General features: G+C 38.2%; 1 protein-coding gene across 1 annotated transcript; it reads right to left on the reverse strand.

Annotated features, from left to right (window-relative positions):
* Positions 1–2,129: 2,129 nt before the first annotated feature.
* Positions 2,130–19,523, reverse strand: fus (FUS RNA binding protein). The gene is made up of 14 exons (XM_084744421.1): positions 19,504–19,523; positions 18,131–18,300; positions 17,846–18,041; positions 17,100–17,323; positions 16,614–16,806; positions 12,762–12,796; positions 8,817–8,852; positions 8,312–8,421; positions 6,507–6,636; positions 6,084–6,182; positions 5,084–5,216; positions 3,788–3,885; positions 3,337–3,469; positions 2,130–2,305 (listed from the first exon to the last, which is right to left on the reverse strand). Exons 3-14 carry the CDS (start codon positions 17,914–17,916, stop codon positions 2,266–2,268), a joined length of 1,302 nt encoding a protein of 433 aa, XP_084600547.1. The 5' UTR covers positions 17,917–18,041; positions 18,131–18,300; positions 19,504–19,523; the 3' UTR covers positions 2,130–2,265.
* Positions 19,524–20,411: the final 888 nt, after the last annotated feature.

A 20,411-nucleotide genomic window follows, 5' to 3' on the forward strand; every position in this document is an offset into this window, starting at 1 on the left:
GGATCTGAAAGACTCAAGATCTTCAGCATTTCTGAGAATCACAAGGACTTAAAGTCGACCTCTTTAATGATCCAGTTATCAAACAAAACAGAAACTTTCAAAACTACCACGATGGCAACACAAACGCAACTGCTGGATGTAGCACGTGGATTTAAGTCCTCGTCAGCACTTTTTGCACAACCAAATATAAAATACGTCAATAAGAGTCAGACACACTGTTTGGTTTTAATCAACACTTTCATTTGAAAACCAGCACATGCACAATACAACAACTCATAAATAATAAATACTATAAGAGTTTTGTCTCAACAAAAACATCTTAAATGTATCTGCAGACACATGAGGCCTCATTTACGAAAGTTCATCACAATCTTGAGATCTTTTCCCATCTGGTGAGGTACTGGTTTGCACAGGTGTGATTCTGGCATGAGTTCACTTAGTTGCACAAAGTTGCATGAAAATCACTGATGGTAAAAAGCAAAAATGATTTTTATTTTGTTTCTTTTACATCAAACACTTGCAGGAGTGGATTCAGTTCAGTCTCTGTTTTCAAACCTGCACACAAACTGTAAAAGAAAAGAGTCATCAGGCATCACGTGAGAACATTTTTATATTTTTACCAAAACCTGTCTGACTTTTATCTGTCAAGCTTGTTGGTGAAACTCTCTTTAACTGCAGCTTGACTCAACTTGATGAATACCGTCTGTTCAAGGATAGCAGCTGCTGCATTTGTGAGATTTGATCATCAGCATTATCAAACTGATCAAACTGAGGCGACTTGTTTTGCTCCCTTTAAGGGCAAGTTTCATTCATAAAAATGTTAATGAAGAGAATAAAAAGAATTTCACAGTGCAGAGCTTCAAGTCCTGCTGTCAGAAATCAGCAGAAGAAAACAGCGAATGGTTTGACATGAAGTGAGACGCTGACAGAAGGTTTCGCAAAAGCAAAGTGGTGCATAATTTACGTCGGAAATGGTCAATGGGACTGATGCTTACGCTGCAACAATTAGTCACTTAATTTAATAGTTGAGCAACTTGAATTTGAGATTCACCTTAAAGGATTCTTTAAATAAATCATTTGTTTGTTTTTTTTCACTCATCACTGCTTATGACAACAGTAGCTACACACTTACAATAGAGCCTTGTAGTGGAAACTACATGAGTCATCAGACTCGTTTTTAAATCCTCTGGTCGCTAAACTTCGAAGTGGAAACAAAGACAAAGGCGGTCAAAGTGTCAGTTTGTCAGTCATAATTCACTGTTAGTCTTTGCACTGTGTAAAGTGCAGCAGGTCAAAAGAAAACACAAAGTAGCTCCGATGGTGACGGCAAAAATTTGTGTCTTTCACCTTGAATGATCTCTGACAAAGGTTACAGAATCTTCTGAATTTATTAATTTTTTCCTGAGGACCCACTATTTAAAAATGACAAACCATTGCAGCCTAATTCACCTCAGGCCTTCCCTAAATATTGGAAAGAGTTTATTTGTGCATAAAAGACAGTTCATGATCATTCTTACTGCCTTTTCCACGTCACTGTATATTATCTTGACATATTATTGAAAACATGTAAACATGCTGAAACTTTAGAAATGAGAAATAAATTCATTTAAAACAATAAACATTTTAAATGCTTTATAAAAGGTGTACTGCAGATATAAATGTTAAATTTTCAGAAATTCTTCCATAATCTTTTATTTATTTGGTGGCACAAATAAAATCTCCTGTGATCCGCCTGTGGGTCTTGACCTAGTCTTTGGGAATGACTGCGTTAAAGGTGTTAAATATCGATATGCGACCCTCCGGAGCCACAGCCACCCTCTTTAGAAAACATATCCTTCCCCCTACAAGTAATACTTGGTTTAGATACTGCTGGACTTTAAAATGTCTGTGGCCGCTTGTGTTAAGTTATACAGCTGTGATGTTACTGATGAGTAAAATATCACATCATTAGGACTGATGGCCACAAACACTATATGAACACTGACTCAGGCTGAAAAAAAAAAAGATGTAATTTGATCCTGAGATTGTTTTTCTAAATGAGGCCCCACTGAGCAGAAGAAGGAAGTGTGGATAGACGTGAAAAATGGAGTGACATGAACAAGAACACAAAAACAGGGATAGTCACATGTTTCTATACTAAATAAAGAGAAGTTTACGTAAGTTATATAAAAGGTGAAAGGTGTGGGATGGGCCCAGTATGGAGCGTAGACATACTGGTCTTTGTACTGGAGTTGGAGGGGAGAGAGTTTGTCCTTGAAGGGCGGTTTAGTAGGGACGGCCCCGCCGCTCCTGTCTGCGGTCACCCCTGGAAATAACAACAAACCGATTACATAATCAGCATCTGACCAATAAGCAATGTCAGCCGGATGAACAGGTTTGTGTGTTTGAACAGTGAGGGTTTACACAAATTATATGCTGATGCACAGAGCAAACACTCAGGTCACGTCCTCCTCCCAGTGATGGAAGATATATTCAAACTTTCATTTATGTGACTATTTCAACATGCATCAAGATATTTCTGATAAAACACTTTTGGTCATTAGGGTCTCCAGGTTCAGCGCCAGTCACACAGCAAAATTAATCCACAAATCTTCAAAATATTTGGTTCTGGTAGCTCGGTGGCATAGTGACTACACTCACTGCCTAGTTGGTGAACCTCTGTAGTTGATGAGTTTACGACTAAGACTCTAACCAGCCAGAGAAGTGCGACACCAAGTTGGTGAAAATGTGGGGAGGCAGAAGTTAAATACACCCATATATTCCTTTCCTGTTTATATCTTTATATCTTTTCCTGTTTGGTTTTCCAGCCCTAACGTTGGACCCGAGCAATTATTACTTGGCAGCGCTTTCTCAAAAATATGATGAATATCCTTTTAGAATATGAAGAGTAGCAGCGCTTCATCATATAACAAAAAAACATCTGAAACCAGAGGAGTCACAAGTAAACAAGTGGAAGGACACAATTAAAAAAATCTATAACATGAAAGAAATCATATTACAGGATTGGGAATCTAACTAAACTTTTTGATGAGAGATGGAAAATGATACAGAAAACAAATACTGTATTTGAATATTAAGGCATTACCCAAGTAAAACACATTATATTTTATTATCAGTAGTATAGTTTTCATTATATTATTTTTTATTTTTACTAACTTATTTAATTATTCTCCTTTTTCCATTATTCAAATGTACTATAGCCGGTATGTGGGAAACACTTTATTATGTTTTTAGGTATGTATTGTATGTATTATGTATTATGTTTTTATGTGTTAACCAAATGTAGTTTAAGTTGCCTTTTAACCAAAGAGTGCTGTTTGTGTGAGCTTTCCTGACCTTGCGTCCATCTTTCCAGGGCCGTATCCTCCCCGGTCGCCTCCTCGGCCCCCTCTGAAGCCCCCGCGGTCGCCACCTCTGCCCCTGAAGCCTCCTCGGTCAAAACCTCCTCTGCGCTCTCCTCCATAACCTCCTGACAACCACAAGCAATTTGGTGAGAACTTGTACGCTGCTGACAGAGAGTGCCACCCTTACTACATTTGAGCTGCAGGTGAGAGTTTAAGGCTGCAGACAAATCAGTGAGAGCTGCAGTCTGACACTGACTGCTGTTTAGTTCAACAGTACAGTGCTTATGGTTGACTCTCCACAATAATATATTTCTTTACTGTATTGTTATGTACTATTCATATTACAAGATATGTGTTAATATTAGGGGACTGAGTCATAAAGAAGGTATAAAAGAAACAACAATAAATATAATAATATAATATAAAGACTTCACAAGTCTAACCTCTTTCCATTGGGGGCATCCCACCAGCATCCTCAGGTTTAGGGGCCTTGCACTGGTTGCACTCATTACGCCATGAGAAGTTCAGGTTACCACAGTTGCTGAAGAGAAATGTGCAGAAAGGAAAGTAATCAGTGAATAACTGCATGCATTCATGCATTCTAGAAAATACGTTCATTATATTTTTGCTTGAGATCGATCTGTAAATGTGTTCTTATACCAAAATCAATAAAAAAAATCTGATTACATTTATATGGAGTTGTATTATGAATTATGATTTTAGAGACACTGCTGTTAATTACAACTTCTACTGTGCAAGTAAGTTGTCTGTGATGTAAAGCCAAGGCTCATGATTTATGTGGTCACACTTTATGGTCTCATCATCAAAACATGACCTGTGTGTTCACAATATACGTATAAAATATAAAATAAAATGGCTTGTCTGCCCCTGCAGAACGCTCCGGCTATACTTTTGTGCATAAAGATTTGTCTGAAACCTTTTTTTTTTTTTTAAAGAGAGGTGTACCAGTGTAAATGGACTCATAGGTGACTGGGAGACATGGACAGTATGGCTTGACCCTTTTGAAGAGAGAATTTGAGGTCTGTCTGGCACGTTGTACAGGTGCAGTGAGAACAAAGGCACTGACCACGGGGAATCAATTCATGGCTCTGGTTCAACCGTGCAAAAGTCTGACAGTGGCCAACCAATTTTTTTTTTTTTTTTGCTTTATTTGATGCATACAGCTGAAGACAGGAAAGCAGGGACAGAGCGAGGGGATTACATGAAATAAAGGACACACTGCACAGCAAAATACACCCAGCAAAGATGCAAATTGAGTCACACAGCTCATAAACTGTGTCAGAAATTGGCTCAAATTGTTCACTGTATGTCCAGCTTAAAGCCTCAAGCCCATTCCGAACTTTGTCCTAAACTAGCTGCACATTACGCTCACAAGTTAAAATGTGATGTCACCAAGAAATAGAACAAAGGCTGGTTTAAAATGAGGCATTTCAGACCATTCAGAAGGAATGTTTTCTCTGGGAGAGAGGAACAACCTTGGTACGGACTTTGGTCTTGTTGACTTTGCAGACCTTTTATGTGCACAAAAAAAAGCTATATAACACATTAAAGGGAAAAATCCCATAAGCATAATAATGCCACTTTAATAAAGATGGGATTTCATTGAGCTCCTTGAAAAATCCCCAGAAAATTTTGTATCAAAAAATTTGCACAGAAACAGGTTTTTCTATCCAGGTCTGTCTACAAGTGGTGGGTGGAAATACTAAATTCTGACTCACGGGTTTGAACACTTCCAGTCTCCGGCTCTCTGTTGGCCTCCTCCTCCTCCTCCTCCTCCTCCTCCACCACCCCCATTGCCACCTGGGAAACCTCCGCCTCGACCTCCTCCAAATCCACCACGACCCATCGGCCCTACACAGAACAAAGAACCAAACCGATCGCATCTTCTGTTGTCTAACGTGTGTGACTGGTGCTGCCATCCTAGGAATGATCAAGTGTTTGTGTCTGTGCAGTTAGTGAAGTTAAAGCTTTTGTAATCACTTCTTTATCCTTCACACTTTCAGCTGTAAAATAACCTTTGCATGTGATTACAAGAAAGACTGACTGTGAACAGGACTGTATTACAAATGCAGAAATAACAATAAGAAAACTTCTAGAAAGTTCTTCTTGCAAGTTCGGATATAAAATGGACATTGTGGTGAGTTTATTTGTCAACAGCTGTTTCCAAGGTTAAGAATTAAGTTTAAATCTCAGCTTTTAAAATGTACATTTGGACACTGACAATTCCACAACAACTGAGCAAACTCCGTGTGCTGAGAAACAGATGAGGAAATGCTATAAGAGAGATGTTGCGGTGAGACTGTTTTTCTGCTGTTTCCGAGGTCAAGAATTAATTGTTAATCTTAATTTATTTCAAATGAGACAGAACACGTATTACAAAACATGGAGAGGCAGCGTTCAGGTTTTATGCGTCACATATCTGGGACAAACTGCTAGAAACCCAGAGACTTTTGATTAATGTCTTAAACTGCACTGTAACTTTTACTTGCCTGTTTTATCTTATTTTTTATTTTCTATTCAACACTTAATTGCATTGAAATGTCTTTTTAATATCGCTTTTATGTTCCTTTGACACTTTCTCTTGATGCTTTTTATGTTTTATGTGAAGCACTTTGAATTGCCTTGTTCTTAAAATGTGCTATACAAATAAAATTGCCTTGCCCAGTAAAAAATGCAAAACTTTAAAGATTAAATTTAAGTTTAAATTAACAGCCTCACCTCCTCGTCCTCGACCTCCCCTCATACCACCTCGGCCTCCAAAGTCAGCTCTGCGGGTGGCAAAAGACACCTTAATAGGATTTCCATTGAAGTCCTTACCTGTTGAAGTCAAAGGACAGAAGAAGTGGAGGGACATTTGAAAAAAAATGTGCTTTATGTCACAAAATCGATGAAGCTGAGAACTAAGAACAAGAACCATATTTAACACAATAAAAGGACTATGTGACTGTAAAACATTTGTCGTTATGTCCTTTAAAGAGTACAGCAGCTGCAGTCAGCTGGAATATATGTGGGTTACAACAGATTCCAATAACAATCAGTTTCTAAGGTGAAGAAAAACACCCAAAATGAGACTTGTCAAATCTCCTTCACCATTTTAACCAAAATGCTGCTGAACATACAGGCAGCATTTCTACAACTCACCATCAAACCAGTCGATGGCAGCCTTGGCTGAGGGGGGGTCATCAAAGGAAACTGTGGCTTCCCCCTTCAGCTTCCCTGTCTCTCTGTCTGTGTACAGGTTGATCATGGGCAGGCCTGTCTTCTTGTTGACCTAAGACAGTATGACAGAGGGGGACCAGCACAAAGCAGTGATGGAATTAAGTCACATGACAGCCTTGATAACAATTTAGAAATACTTAACACAAATGATCCAGTTCCAAAAATCTGTATGGGCTTCACACCTGGTATTATCATGTGTCCTTGATGATGCAATCACAAGTACACAGCTCTGAGTATCTGAGTTCACACTTGCCATTAGAGTTAATTTCCTGATGCGTCCTGAAAGATGATTTGTGATCAGATCTCACTTTCATGCTCATATGCAAATAAACACTAAGGCTATTTTGTCAGTTAAATGTTGGTTACTGTCTATTTGGCTGTTTACCTGCACCGTCAGCAGCCTGCTGGGATTTAATAACTTAACTACGATCAGGACAATGAACACTAGGGCTGTGTGATTAATCAAATTTCAATTACAATTTTGGCATCCCACAATCGTTAAAACAAGATAACTGAAATAAAACAATTACTGTGCCGCATGCCAAGGTGGCATGTTGCCTTTTGTCTTGTGTGGTAAATGCAGCACACGATTCCTTTTCAACCTGTCGATTTCAGCTCGAATTGATTGAGTTTGAAACAACTTGTAGAAGATGACAGAAAGGCCGTCTTTAGTGAAGAAGAAAGGTAAAACTAAGCCAGCGCGGTGGAACAGGATGCTGTTGAGTCACATGTTCGCTGCTGCTTGTGTTAAATTACAAACTTATTCCACATATCTGTCAGCTGGTTTAAGCAGAGGGAGGGAGGGAGGTGAGCAGACACTTTTAACAGCGCTAATAAGACACATTCACTTTATTATTTATTTTCATTTATTTCTTGTTTTTCATTTGAATTATATTGAAAGTTCAAAGTCATCGTGTTTAAAAAAGTTCAATAATGCATATGAAGTTCTCAAATCAATGAATAATCATGTTTAATAATTGTGATTTCAATATCAATCAAAATTTTACAAAGATAGAATCTGACTGTTCATTTGTTGCACAAAGCAGTTTAGTTCTTGACTATCAGAAATAGGAGTATGACAGAATTAATTCTGGGAAAATCAAGACCTTTTTCAAAGTAAAAAATGGCAGACTGAGTGACTGCATCCAGCCACTCAACTCTGTTTACCCCTGCAGAAAATAGGTGCCTTTTGGAGGAATTCAACAGTTACAAGGACATTTTATTTGTTTAGCTTGTTTTACCTAGTTTAGCTAGGAGTGTAACACTACAAAAAAAAATCTGACATGAAAGCTGAAGAAATCACTGCTCTCTCCATAACAATGTTAGCAAACCACAATTTATGAGCCATGTCTTTCCTCTTTCCTCTTCCTTCTTTGTTTTTGGGTGCTACTGATAAGTTGATGGCACTGATTGTTACCATGGTAACATGGGTCTCAAGCATGAGTCAGCCTGGGGTTAATTTTTGGGGTGTCTAATTTTTTTTGGCTTACAGTTAGTCATTATTTTTGTGAAAGGGTTTGACTTGTCATCTCAAACTTTATCTGAATTTTGAAAATCAAATTCATACTGAACAAATAAACACTGATCTGAGTCCCATGTCTCCTTTATCATTTACGCCACTGCCTCTACAGTCTGTTACCCATATTGTAAACACAATGCATGCACATATTAATTACTTAAATATGAGTGGTACTTGATGACATATACATGTAGCACTGGAGAATTACCTTAATGATCCCAATCTGCTTGAAAAAGTCAGCCACTGATTCAACAGTGTAGTCATCTCCCAGGCCTTGCACAAAGATGGTGTTATTATCAGAGTTATCCTGGTCTTGCACTGTCGGAAGATAAACGGAAGAGGCGTTAATGCAAACTGATTGTTGCAATTAAACATCCCCAACCTCACATGTCGGCACTAGAAATACTAGTCAGTTAAACTATTTATCAGTATGTTATTCATATATAATGCAAGTTAACTGTTGCCTCTCTGGTGTTATGCAGCCTCCTGCCTATAGCTAGTGCTGTAGCACCAGCAGGCAGCAGCCCCTCTCCCCCTGTATGAATGCCCCGACGGGCTGGATGTTGTTATCAGAGAAGTGGGACAGATGACATTTTGTAAAACCAGTGCAGTTTGTCAGTATTTTGTCGTACAAAATGAAAATAAGGTTGAATATCTGTGTCAGAATAACCTGGCATATAACTACAAGTGTAAAATAATAAAAAAAAACTTACTGAAGCCGGGTCCTCCGTGTCCCGGGTCTCTTGGTCCTTGAGAAAGGAAAATAGAAACAATAGAAATAAGTTGTGGAAAAGAACAAATGATTAACCACTCATTAACACTTCACACAAACTCTAAATTCTTTGTTTTATTTTCTCTCCTTGCTCCAATCAAAACTGTACCAGTATTAAGCTTCTAGTCACTTCACTCTGTGGAGATACGATATTCTGTCCTTACCATGACAGCTTGTTCATTTAGCACAAATAAAACACGCATTTTACCATCCAGTCTTTCAACGTTTCATTTTTTTTCATCACTTCTGTCATCACAGCATGTGTAGACAGAGGACAATAAGACGCCAACATCTTTCAGTCTCACAAACAAGTGTACAAACCAAGATTGCCCACATTGTTGAGATACTGCCTTCAAGCAAATGTTGTGCAGTGTCACTGGTCATTGGTTTGGTTGTTTCTGGATCCAACCATGCATAACTCTGACACTTCACGCAGAGCCACACAGGTCGGGCTCTTGAATTTAATGTTTGAAACAATCCACAAGTCAATAACACATTTCTTTTGATGGTACTCTATAAATCATTACCTTTCACACAAGCATGACCACCTCTTGGAACCAAGCCCGACACAGTGCAACACAATCCTTTCTTTGATTATGTGCACCTTCAACTGACATGTTAATCCGCGTCATTCATTCATTCCTTTGTCTGCTTGTTTTTCCACGCAGCTTAACAAAGGATTCTTGGTAATTGTACCAACATACATCTTGGAAATAAAAACACCACGTTTGTCATTCTCAGAACTTGACAGATTTGAAACTGTTTTGTCACTCAGTACAGATACACACACACTGTCCATTCATAAAACCAACTTCCACTGAAGAAGTTTTCAGATTTTAACTGACATTTTTTGGGGTATTAAGTCTCGTCACCTTTTGGAAGATTGACTTAATTCTGCATCATCGGCAGCTTGATTTACCAGAGTTTCTGGAACTGGATAAAAATAACCTTCTTTTAGACAAACTTTTCATTGTCATCAGAAGCCAAAAAGTCAAACCCCTCGCATCAACACAACGTTTGAACCATGTAGGCAAACACTTTTTCGTGCCAACCTGATGATTCTCCTTTACCTTAAAGAATGTCACGCTGTAAACTGACCACACCGCATTAATCTTGGCTGGTAGATGACTCATCACTGGTGTCAGGGGGTGTTACTATATGTCATGTCACCATGACTGATGTGCGTAGGCAACCTCAGTTACATGTTCTCGGATTTCAATTCTCAATGTCATTTGGAAGGACTGGTAAATTCATTTTAATGAACAACCGCTGGACCTGACATTAAAATAAAGTATTACTACTTGAGCTTTTCTTGCTAATTTATGGATTTTTAAAATGTCAAGCATTGTATTATTGCAATTTTTTTTGCTATTAACGAGAGATTTTCATTATAATGGCACTTTTCCCCCACAATTTAAACAAATGTTAAGCTAAACCCTCTAACAAAAATATTATTCGAGGCAAAATCACCTGAAGTAGCCTGATAAGAGTCTTTTTGGGATCTTAAAGGAACAGCTCACCCAAAAATGAAAATTCAGTCATTATCTACTCACCCTCATGCCGACTGAAGGTCAGGTTTAGTTTTTTTTACTCCACATAACACTGCTGGAGTTTCACAGGAAAACAGCCTTGCCGAATCTCCCAAACAATGGAAGTGAATAGTGACCAGTTTTCAAACGGAAAAAACAACCAAATAAAAAAAAAAAAAAACACAAAATGCCTCCATACTGCCCATCTGGCGTAATGTCCATCCTCAAGGATGCATTTTATTGGTAGTTTTTTTTCCCATTTGAAAACTGGTCACCATTCACTTTAATTATATAATATATACAACATATGTATGCATTTCATCATTTTTATTTCAAATTTAATTCTAATTCACTGCACGTATTACTTGTACACAGTCTCAAGGTAGTCTGTGAAATAGTCATTCATTTTGATTTGTGTCCATGGACACATAAACCATCATTGTTCTCATTTCACGGTAAAGTTACCAATAAAATATATCTGGTTACACCAAAACTACTTTGTTACGTTAAGGAAAACATTGTGGTTTGGGTTAAAATAACTGCTTCCTTAAAACAACCAACTTGACTGAAGGTCTCACACGGTAACCAAACCCCAGTCATCTGGTGTTAAAGCCATGCATTCCCCCCCTTTATGGAGACTATATTATCCTTTATACTATGTTTGTCCTCATTACTGCGAAAGTCGTGTCCATGCACAGATGTCTATAGATTACATTTCGTGACTATTTCACAAACTGCTGTGAAACTGGGCTGGTATGTACCTCTGAACCCTTGTATCAGCACCAGTGGTGCAGTTGCACAGATCTGGTTTTAAACACTTGACCATGTTGCACTTCAAATACAATAATAATAGTAGTGTAATTATTGTGATAATTATTATAATACTACATAATTATCAATATTTGATTATGCATGATTTAATGATTAATATTGTAAATTACATAGATACTACACATAAGAATAATATTGAAATGTTGAGAGTAAAGTAAAAAGAACCAGGAATAAGAAAATAAAATTTAGTTTTTTTTTTCTCTCTTTTTTTTCTTCTTCTTATTTTCTTATTCTCTAATAGAATGTATTGTTCCCCTTTATGTCTGGCCCTAATACTCTTCTATACACCGTACACTGCCCTCGACAAATATTATTCTTTTGATGGTGAAACACATCATGTTATTACTGTTCAAATAACTACTGGAGATGCCACTGGACAACATAATTTTGAAAAAAATAAATGAAACCAAGACAAATGTAAATGCCAAGTGCCTCCACCAAACCTTCAGTCTCAAACAAAAACTTTCTGACAGTAAACCTATAACATACAGTCTCACTAATTAAACCTAACAATCTTTACATTGTGGTTCAGTCACACAATAGAACAATAGAAGGAGTCATGTGATCAAGAGCTAATACCAGCTGTTCTATTGTTCCAAACGGACGACCACATTGTTGAGAAACCACAAACTTTCCTTCCATACAGTACACTGTGTACCATATCAAGTTACAGTAAAATAGTCCACAGTTGTGCAATCCAACTAGTTTCTACTATTCAACTCTTCTCTGAACAGCAGAGCTGAAACTTCCTTCTGTATGTTTTACAGCCCCACTGTCAGGGAGCGGAGCTGCCGCTTTCTTACACCTTAAGACCATAAATGTCACATCACCTGTTCAACATGTGACACACAACCTGTACCATGTGTGCAAAATCTGAACTATGAAGTCCAACCATACTTTTCTTATCTAATTTCTATTGTTGATTTTCACACGCTAACCCATCAAACACTGCAAGTTCTATGACTCACAGAAGACCAGACAAAAGCTTTGAGCACCCATGCGTCAAATTCAAACACAGTCACAAAGATGCAGAATAGAACAGGAGAACTACCTGTGAAGCCATAAGGTGCCATGTGACTCCCTCTGCTGGACATTTTCAACTACTGCGTGAGATTATTATCCTTTCAGATAACACCTAAGCCCACTGAGGGTTCTTACCTGTCAGGCCGTAATATGAAAAACATTATGCATCACACTCTACCTTGCGTAGCATATTGTATTGATGAAATAACATGAAAGACTGAAGAGTATGTTTGATCTCCCATCATGTTCATGTTTTTCCAACTATATGCTACACATGATCATGTTTTTCTCTGCATGTGTTTACACCCCTGTGCAATAATCAGGGCGATCAGCGCAGTAGCATAAACAGAATTTTACTTAAGTTGTTTCAAAAACCCTCACACTTCAATTACCATAACTTTTTACCCGTTTCATGCTTTACGTATACTGATCTCCCCTCCTTTTAGCTTTGACTCTTCAAATTCAAACCTTTTTGCTCAAATGTTTTTTTTTTTGTCACTTACCACCAAACTTATTGAATCCTCCACGATCGCCCATTCTGATGAGGAGGAAGAGAGAAACGACACATTGAAGGCTGGTGCTGACAGCGATTTCTCTCAATGGGTTGTGGGTAACCTTCACTCTCACAGTCTCTCAACTGAACCCACCCCTCTTTGTTTGGCACTTGTCCTACTGAACTCGTATTTAATTTTGTTCAGTCTCTTGAGTATACCTTGAGGACAAGAGGCCAGTTTAAAGACCTTGTCATTATATATTCACAAACAGCTTTAATTTGCCATTTTTACCTTAAAGTTCAATCAAGTATTTAAGTGACTTTAAGTGACCAACCCAAACATTGATGCCTTTGACCCCTGGATGGATGTTGGGTATTTTTTTTCAGGTCTCAGACCTTTACTCTTTACACAAATTGCAGCAAATCCAAAAACAGTTTTTCACTGAGGCTCTTCTCGTGAGCTCTCAAAGTATTTTCAATCATTCATTCCTCCAACTACAAGAAGACTATTGACTGTCAGTAGACTTTCCCAGTTTTTCAATTTCCCAAATGATGGCTAAAGAGTAGAAAGCCAGTCTGGAGAGAAGGTAAAAGCCTAGGAGAAGATTCAAAGATTGATTAAAGCAGAGTATGATACAGTGATCCTATAAAGGCTGGTTGGGAGGGTTGTGGTAACAGGTGAAAAAGGCAGGCGATGGTGATGTATTGTGGTGTGTTAGTGTGTGGGCAGAATCTAGGCCAGTTAACGTCTCATTTTGGCAACTTCTTGCAGACAAATAAACACTTGTGAGGAGGAAGACACACCATTGACTTTAGACTTTAGGCTTAAGGCTCATCCACACCAAGAACAAGAATTATAATCATAACTCTAACGATATTGATAAGAATAAGAATGCACACTGACGAACAATGTTTTGTGTTGTGAACAATAAAGTACACTTAATTGACAGACAAAAGGGGAGTGTGTGGATGGTGTTCAGGGAGGGAAACAGCGAGATCGGAAAGAGATGAAAATGTATGCATTTATGTATGTATTATTAGCATGACAAATATTCAGTTTTTTTAATATCATAGTTTTCATCAATACTGGTATATTGTATTGGTATAGCACAATAGTTAAGACTGAGTGATTAGAGTAGACCATCTAAAAAGTGCTTCCTAAATGCGACATCATTTTTTACAAAAATGTCCCTGAAATTCAGCAGATTAAGGGATGATCGCAGCCAAGCCACTAAATGTAAATTCCATATATTTATAATTATTGTTTTATTTATTGTTCTTGGTGTGGACAGCCCTTTACTGGCCAAGCTAGCTATTTTTTTTTTAAATACAACTTTCTAACTAACTTTACAGTTATAATTCTTCCTTCCTTAAACATTTTCTTCGTTTGTGCCTTTTATAAACAGCACAGACACTTCATTACACCAAGGTATCACATCTCGTATGATTGGAGGTGTTGTAGGACACAAGCAACAGTAGCTTTTCACTCGCACATTTTCTTCCATTCTCCAATCTTAAACCAAGATAACTCAAAAACCACTTAAACTCTTTAATGAATAAATCTATAAATGTTTTGTTGAATCACACAGGAGGATATTGGATGATTAGTGCTTGGTGCCATCTGCCTACTTAAAGGATATTATGATGACACATTGGGGACTGAGTTCCAAATATCATAATGGTGGGGAAGGAGATTCAAATATAGTCCATAATGGATGAGAGAACATACAATGAAATGGCAAACTAATTTGTCTGTGACTTCATCACCAACATCATGAGGTTACGATAAAGTGCATGACATATTGAGCAACCTCTACAAGAAAAACAAAAACGTCAACTTACCAGTTTCTGCTTCATAGTTTAACTCATTCAGTGAAGGTTATCTTGTTGTAAATCTCTGTTCTGTTTTTTATGTTTCTGTTCCATCTCATCTAATGTGTTGCATTTATAAAGGCTTGCCCCAAAAATCTATTTCTCTGTATTTTTGCATTTATATGTACACAGCATCTTGCTTCCTGAAGTTTCTCTGTTTAGTTCACTAAAAAGATAATAATTTTGCTTAAATACTAACTCTCAATCGCTGCATTTCTAAGCTACACACACAACCACCACAAATCCATTGTCAAGCTGAGTTTGATGCTCCATGTTTAGTTTTTCTTTCTGGTGTTAAACGGAGCTTCTTGTTAGTGAAAAAGTGAAGATTTTGAAAATAAATTGGATGTTGTATTGCAGAAACATAAATATTAGCTGGCAGCTTTCGTGCAATGCTTACAACAATTTCTGTAATAATGATGGAATAAAATCTTGGGATCAGAAATTTTGTTTCTTTTAAATCTCTGTTTGAGCATGAGAGAGCACCTAGCTTGTTTTTGTTGTTTTTGTCTGCTTGACACTAGTTTTTTGTGCAAATAGTAAAGTAGAAAAGGAAACATGACCACTATCAAGACAAATATTTTATGTCACATACTATATATACGCTATAGATGTAACTGTAGCAACACAATGCACAATATAAAATGCCACCAGCATATTGGTAAGTGTTGCATTTCAGTTTAAATAGCATTTGTTAGTTGTTGTTGTTGTTGCTGTCTTTTTTATTTTTATTTTTTTGTAAAATTTTGAAAATCCGACACTGATCTGCTTGTGCAGATGTTTGTTTTTAAAAGATCTGTATTTGTGCTGTTGAAGTTTAACCATGAACAGGTTTGCTACATGTATCTGTAAGTTACATTTTTGCTTTTCCCTCAGTCCTTTCCATACGTTGCTTTCTGTTGTATGTAACAAGAATCACCGAAACAAAGGCCTTTGCTCAGTCATGTTTCATTACGTAACTCCAGTTTGTAAGATTTCCAACCAAAACAGAGATAAAAGCAAACTTAAATCTGGTCAGCCAGCCTAGCGGTAAAAGGCCATAACTGAACTGACTGAGCGCTAAGCAGAGATTTATCCTGGTTCATGTTGTAACATTTTCATTCAAGCATCCACTTCAATGCTTCGTATTAGTCACACAAGTGCCCTCTTGCTTTTGGTGGTACCTGACCAGCATTCAGCCACAAGGTCCTTAACTTAAAACACAGCAGACTCTAAACCCCTATATGATGTGATTTGGACTGAATTTTTATCCAGTTTACCAGCTCAACTCATCATTTAAAACACTACCTTCATGTAGTGCTCGGACAGAGGTGACCATGTTATAAACATATACAGTTTCCTTTGGTGAGCTCTGGGAATTTCATGCTTCCTGATCAAACATCAGACATGAAAACTACAGAGAAGTTTGATGTGTTGCATCCGGTATGCTGCGTGTTACTTTGAGTGATATCATGGTGATGTGATTATATTATGTTACTGTTTCACAAAATTCAGTGGTTGAAGACCCCCTCCAATGAAAATCCAGTTTTTAACTTTGTTAATATGTCCATGTGGTGTTGTTCATGTTTTACGAGAAATATCAGGAGAGAAATAAGCATTTCTTGCTTTGAAATTGAAATGGGCAAGGGCAGTCTCAAAAGAAACAAAAAACAAAAAAAAAAAAAAACAGATTCAGTCAGGCTGGGTATATAATGTCATAAACCTAAGGAAGATTTGTGCAGTCGTCACTGCACACAGAAAACGTATCAGTTGCTTTGTGGTAATTTAAGAATCCCTGAATTTCATTTTCCCCCAAAGCAAGAGGAAGGAGAAATTTTGACACACCGACACGTACCTCTCAACTGCTTTAGCACATAGCTACAAATATAAAAGAGTGCTCTCTTCTATTTGATTTTCCTCTACAAATGATTTTCCTCCACATGTAACCAAAGGTGAGGAAACATTTACATGCATCACTGGACTCAGATTCAGTACTTCTGATTAGACTTACCCCATGCCTCCTCTTCCTCTTGGTCCACCTCGACCACCTCTGTCAAAACCGCGATCATATCCACCTCCGCCTCGACCTCCAAATCCACCCCCGCGGCCCCTGCCACCGCGGCCATCCTGGCCATAACCTCCATCAGGACCGCCGTACCCTCCACCACCTCCTCCGCTCATCGGTGGGCTTTCGTCTCCATATCCTGAGAGAGTTGAGACAATCAGACCTTAACAGATTTAGAAGCCAATTATCATTAATATAATTCTATTTAAATAACTATATTTATATCTCGATCTGTGCAATTCTGCTCAAACAACCAAAGAAATGAATGAAAGCTGTTGAAAGGTCTGTGGATTGTCCTGAACTATAAAATAGGCAGAAGGTTGTCATGTACAGCTTTGACCCCTGTTCAGTTCATGTTAATTTCTTTTCACAAAAAAACAAAAAACAAATATAAAGATAAAATATGAAAGTTGATATAAACCAATGCCTTACCTCCACCTTGACCATACTGGCTCTGCTGACTGTAGCTCTGTGGAGGGGGGGAGTTGTAGCTTGGAGGCTGGTTGTAGTGACCTCCTCCATGTTGAGATGGTTGCTGGTGACTCCCGCCGCCCCCATAGCCACCAGTCTGACCTCCACTGCCACCATAACCTCCTCCACCCTGCCCTCCACTCGGTGGCTGGTTGTAGCCAGGAGCCTGCGAGCTTCCTTCATAGCTGTTGAAGGGGTGAAGTATTAAAAAACTAGAAAATACTTGAGTGGAAAAAACCTCTGACCATGTCTACTGTGAAGCCACAGTCTGCTAACTTACACACAATAAATATAGTTAATGTAGATAAATAAAATAAATAAATCTTGTGACATCCTTGGCCCACTGCCCACTGAGGAGAAATTAAGGACAACAAATCTGATCAAGGATGCAAGCATAACCAAAACATGTAACTAATATGTACTAGGGTCGTGCGATATATATTGAATATATTAGATTTAACTGACTATGAATTATAGGAGAACTGATCACTCTCACTCATATCTCCTCTGTTATCCTTCTACAACAAATGTGATGCTGCGAGATTTTAGAACAGGACTTCCCTTTGAACAAGATTTGGATATACACTGCCTGGAATAAGACAAGGGTAAGAGAAATGCTGTCCGTGCTGTTGTCAGAGATTTATACAATACATTCTTTTTACTTTGCTCCTGTTCAAATGAGGCTGAAGAAGCTGAGGGAGTCTCACCCTGAAGAGGATGATGAAGGAGGCGGCTGCTGGCTGTACCCAGAGAAGGATGACTGCTGGTTGTAGCTCATGTTGGAGGGCTGGTTGCTGCTGCTGTAGCCTCCAGAGCCATAAGACTGACTGGAATGATTATAACCACCGCCGCCACCACCACCACCACCACCACCCTGGTTAGAAGATGGAGAACCGTATCCTCCTGGGAGAAGAGAAGACATAAGTTAAAGTTAACTATATGACAATATGTTACTTAAGAACTGTGTGGTTTTGGACTGAATCTTTCTCTACCTGACTGGGGTTGACCATAGCTGCCATAGCCTCCCTGGTTATAGGAGCCAGAGCTGCTGTCAGAGCTCTGGTTGTAGCCTCCATAGCCCTGCTGGCTATAACTTTGACCAGAGGACTGACCGTAGCCCTGGTTACCACCGCCCCCTCCACCTCCACCATAGGACCCATAGCTGCAAAAAGTGCCAAAAAACAAATCAAACACCATGAACACGTTGCTTAAAAATGTTATGCATTGAGAATTAGCTGTAATCCACAACTTTCCAAGAATATGCATATTTGATCAATTCTTTTTCATTGTGAACTTCACATTTTTCTTCCCTTACACCAAATTTAGGACCTGACTCTCATGTCCCAAAAATTCATAGGTAGCTATCTGTCTCTGATATATATTTATATTTTAGGTGTTTATATGATGTATTGTATAGTCTTACTACCATTTTACACCACGTGTAGCAAAGCAGTGATATGTATGCAGTATGTCTGATGCAGCATGTCAGGATGAAGTCATTTTACACAGACTCTGTTCAGAACACACTCATGCTGAACAATTTATCAAAATTTTATCGATATTGCAATATGGCCTATGGCAACTTTCAAATCACAGGAGCTGCAATGTGTAATAAACGCAAAATGTGACTCAAACTACCATTTTAAATTAAATATCATTATGCTGCAGAAATATCCTGGTCTACACATCATATTTTTACAGACTTAAGAAAACATTGTTTCGTACAGATCCTTGTAAGAATCACACCATAATGATATGTTTTAAATAAACATGAGAATAATAATGTAAAAATTAGTGTTCCTTCTAATATCCCAAATCATATTGCAATTGCAATATCAGTCAAAATAATTGCAATTAGATATTTTTTCAAAATCACTTACTGCCGTGTATGTATATGAAAAGAAAACCATGCCCGTCTGAATTAATTTTGGGTTTTTTACAATTAAAATAAAGAATAACTAAATAAAGAATGCATCTCTTATTCCTTATGAACTCCCACAGATGTTAAAAAAAATGGTTCATTATCAGATATTCAAGATTTTCAGGAACAAAGTTCCCTCCGGTTAATATTCTTCATCCACTTCTGATGAACATTGTGGGCCTCTGTATACTCTCATCTACTCTATATTTGCTGTATGCTGCAAGCCTGCTGCAGCTGCAGTGTGCTGCATTTGCATCTGGTGTAAAAACACGCAGTTTGCTACCATTCTACTTAACATATGCAGTTCTGCTGCATATGTGCTGCATTAAGTGTAAAATGGCATTTAGAAATCTCCTGTCACCCAGTCAGCAAATCCAGTGACCCCCATGCTAACCCTCAGGTTAAGAAACTCAAATTTTTTTGATTGAGTTTTAAATTCCTTACCTCTGGGCAGATGTTTGAGAATAATCTATGGAATAAACAGAAAAAAACAGAGGGTTAATATTTTTCACTTTTTAAAGTACAGATCTCATGGGGCTGATCCAAATGCTATGATGTTGCATTCACGCTGAATAGTGCATTTTACGGTGTACTTTCACGTGGATCCAGTGTGGCTTTAATGTGGCTCTTTAGATTTAGGCTAAAAACATGGTGTAGTTAAATTGTCTTTCTAGTAAATGTGGCATGTTGGGCCTTTAGGAGACTTGGATTACATCAGACGAACAGTATGGAGTCATTTTATGTTTTTTTATTATTTAAGACAGGAATAGATGACTTCTCTACATTTTTCGTCCAGTGGGCCGGACTGGACCCATTTGGCGGGCCGAATCTGGCCCGCGGTCCGATTGTTTGACATCCCTGAAACCAAACCCGCAGTCTCTGGACTGTGAGGCGGGGCTGCTATCTGAAACTGGGTCAGTAGCACAAGAGACCCAACTGCTAACTGCTAACTGAACACACCGGTGAAAGCAACGTTTTCAGACCGATAAGAAGCTTTCTGGCACCGGCTCATAGAGTGTTAGCTGGCCGGTAGGGTTTCCTCCGGTCCGGCAGGTCCTTTATTCTAACAGAGGAGCTAATTGCAAAAGAAATAAATGTCCCACTTTTAAACTGTAGCGTTTATTTAAACAGATAAATGTTAATATGCAGCTAACCTTGTTAATAACTAGTATTAGCCGTACACAATGTAGCTGTTAGCGTCTTGTCACTAGCTGGTCACCGGTAACGTTAGCTACCTAGCATGTTAACCTTCACTGGTATTAAAGCATTTTTCTTACCGTTTGACGACATTTAGACGGACCAGAAACAGCCTTTAACCTCAATTAAATCTATCACACAGCGTGCTGTTGACA

Source organism: Lutjanus erythropterus, chromosome 19, assembly GCF_056507025.1.
Source record: "Lutjanus erythropterus isolate fLutEry1 chromosome 19, fLutEry1.hap2, whole genome shotgun sequence".
In the NCBI taxonomy this organism is placed as follows: domain Eukaryota; kingdom Metazoa; phylum Chordata; class Actinopteri; order Lutjaniformes; family Lutjanidae; genus Lutjanus; species Lutjanus erythropterus.

Coding starts and splice junctions, on each gene's coding strand:
- fus (XM_084744421.1), bottom strand. CDS start 17,916: ATGAGCTACAACCAGCAGTCATCCTTCTCTGGGTACAGCCAGCAGCCG. Junction 16,807..17,099: donor CCAGTATGGTCAAGGTGGAG/GTAAGGCATTGG, acceptor CAACTCTCTCAG/GATATGGAGACGAAAGCCCA. Junction 6,183..6,506: donor TGCCATCGACTGGTTTGATG/GTGAGTTGTAGA, acceptor TGACTTCAACAG/GTAAGGACTTCAATGGAAAT.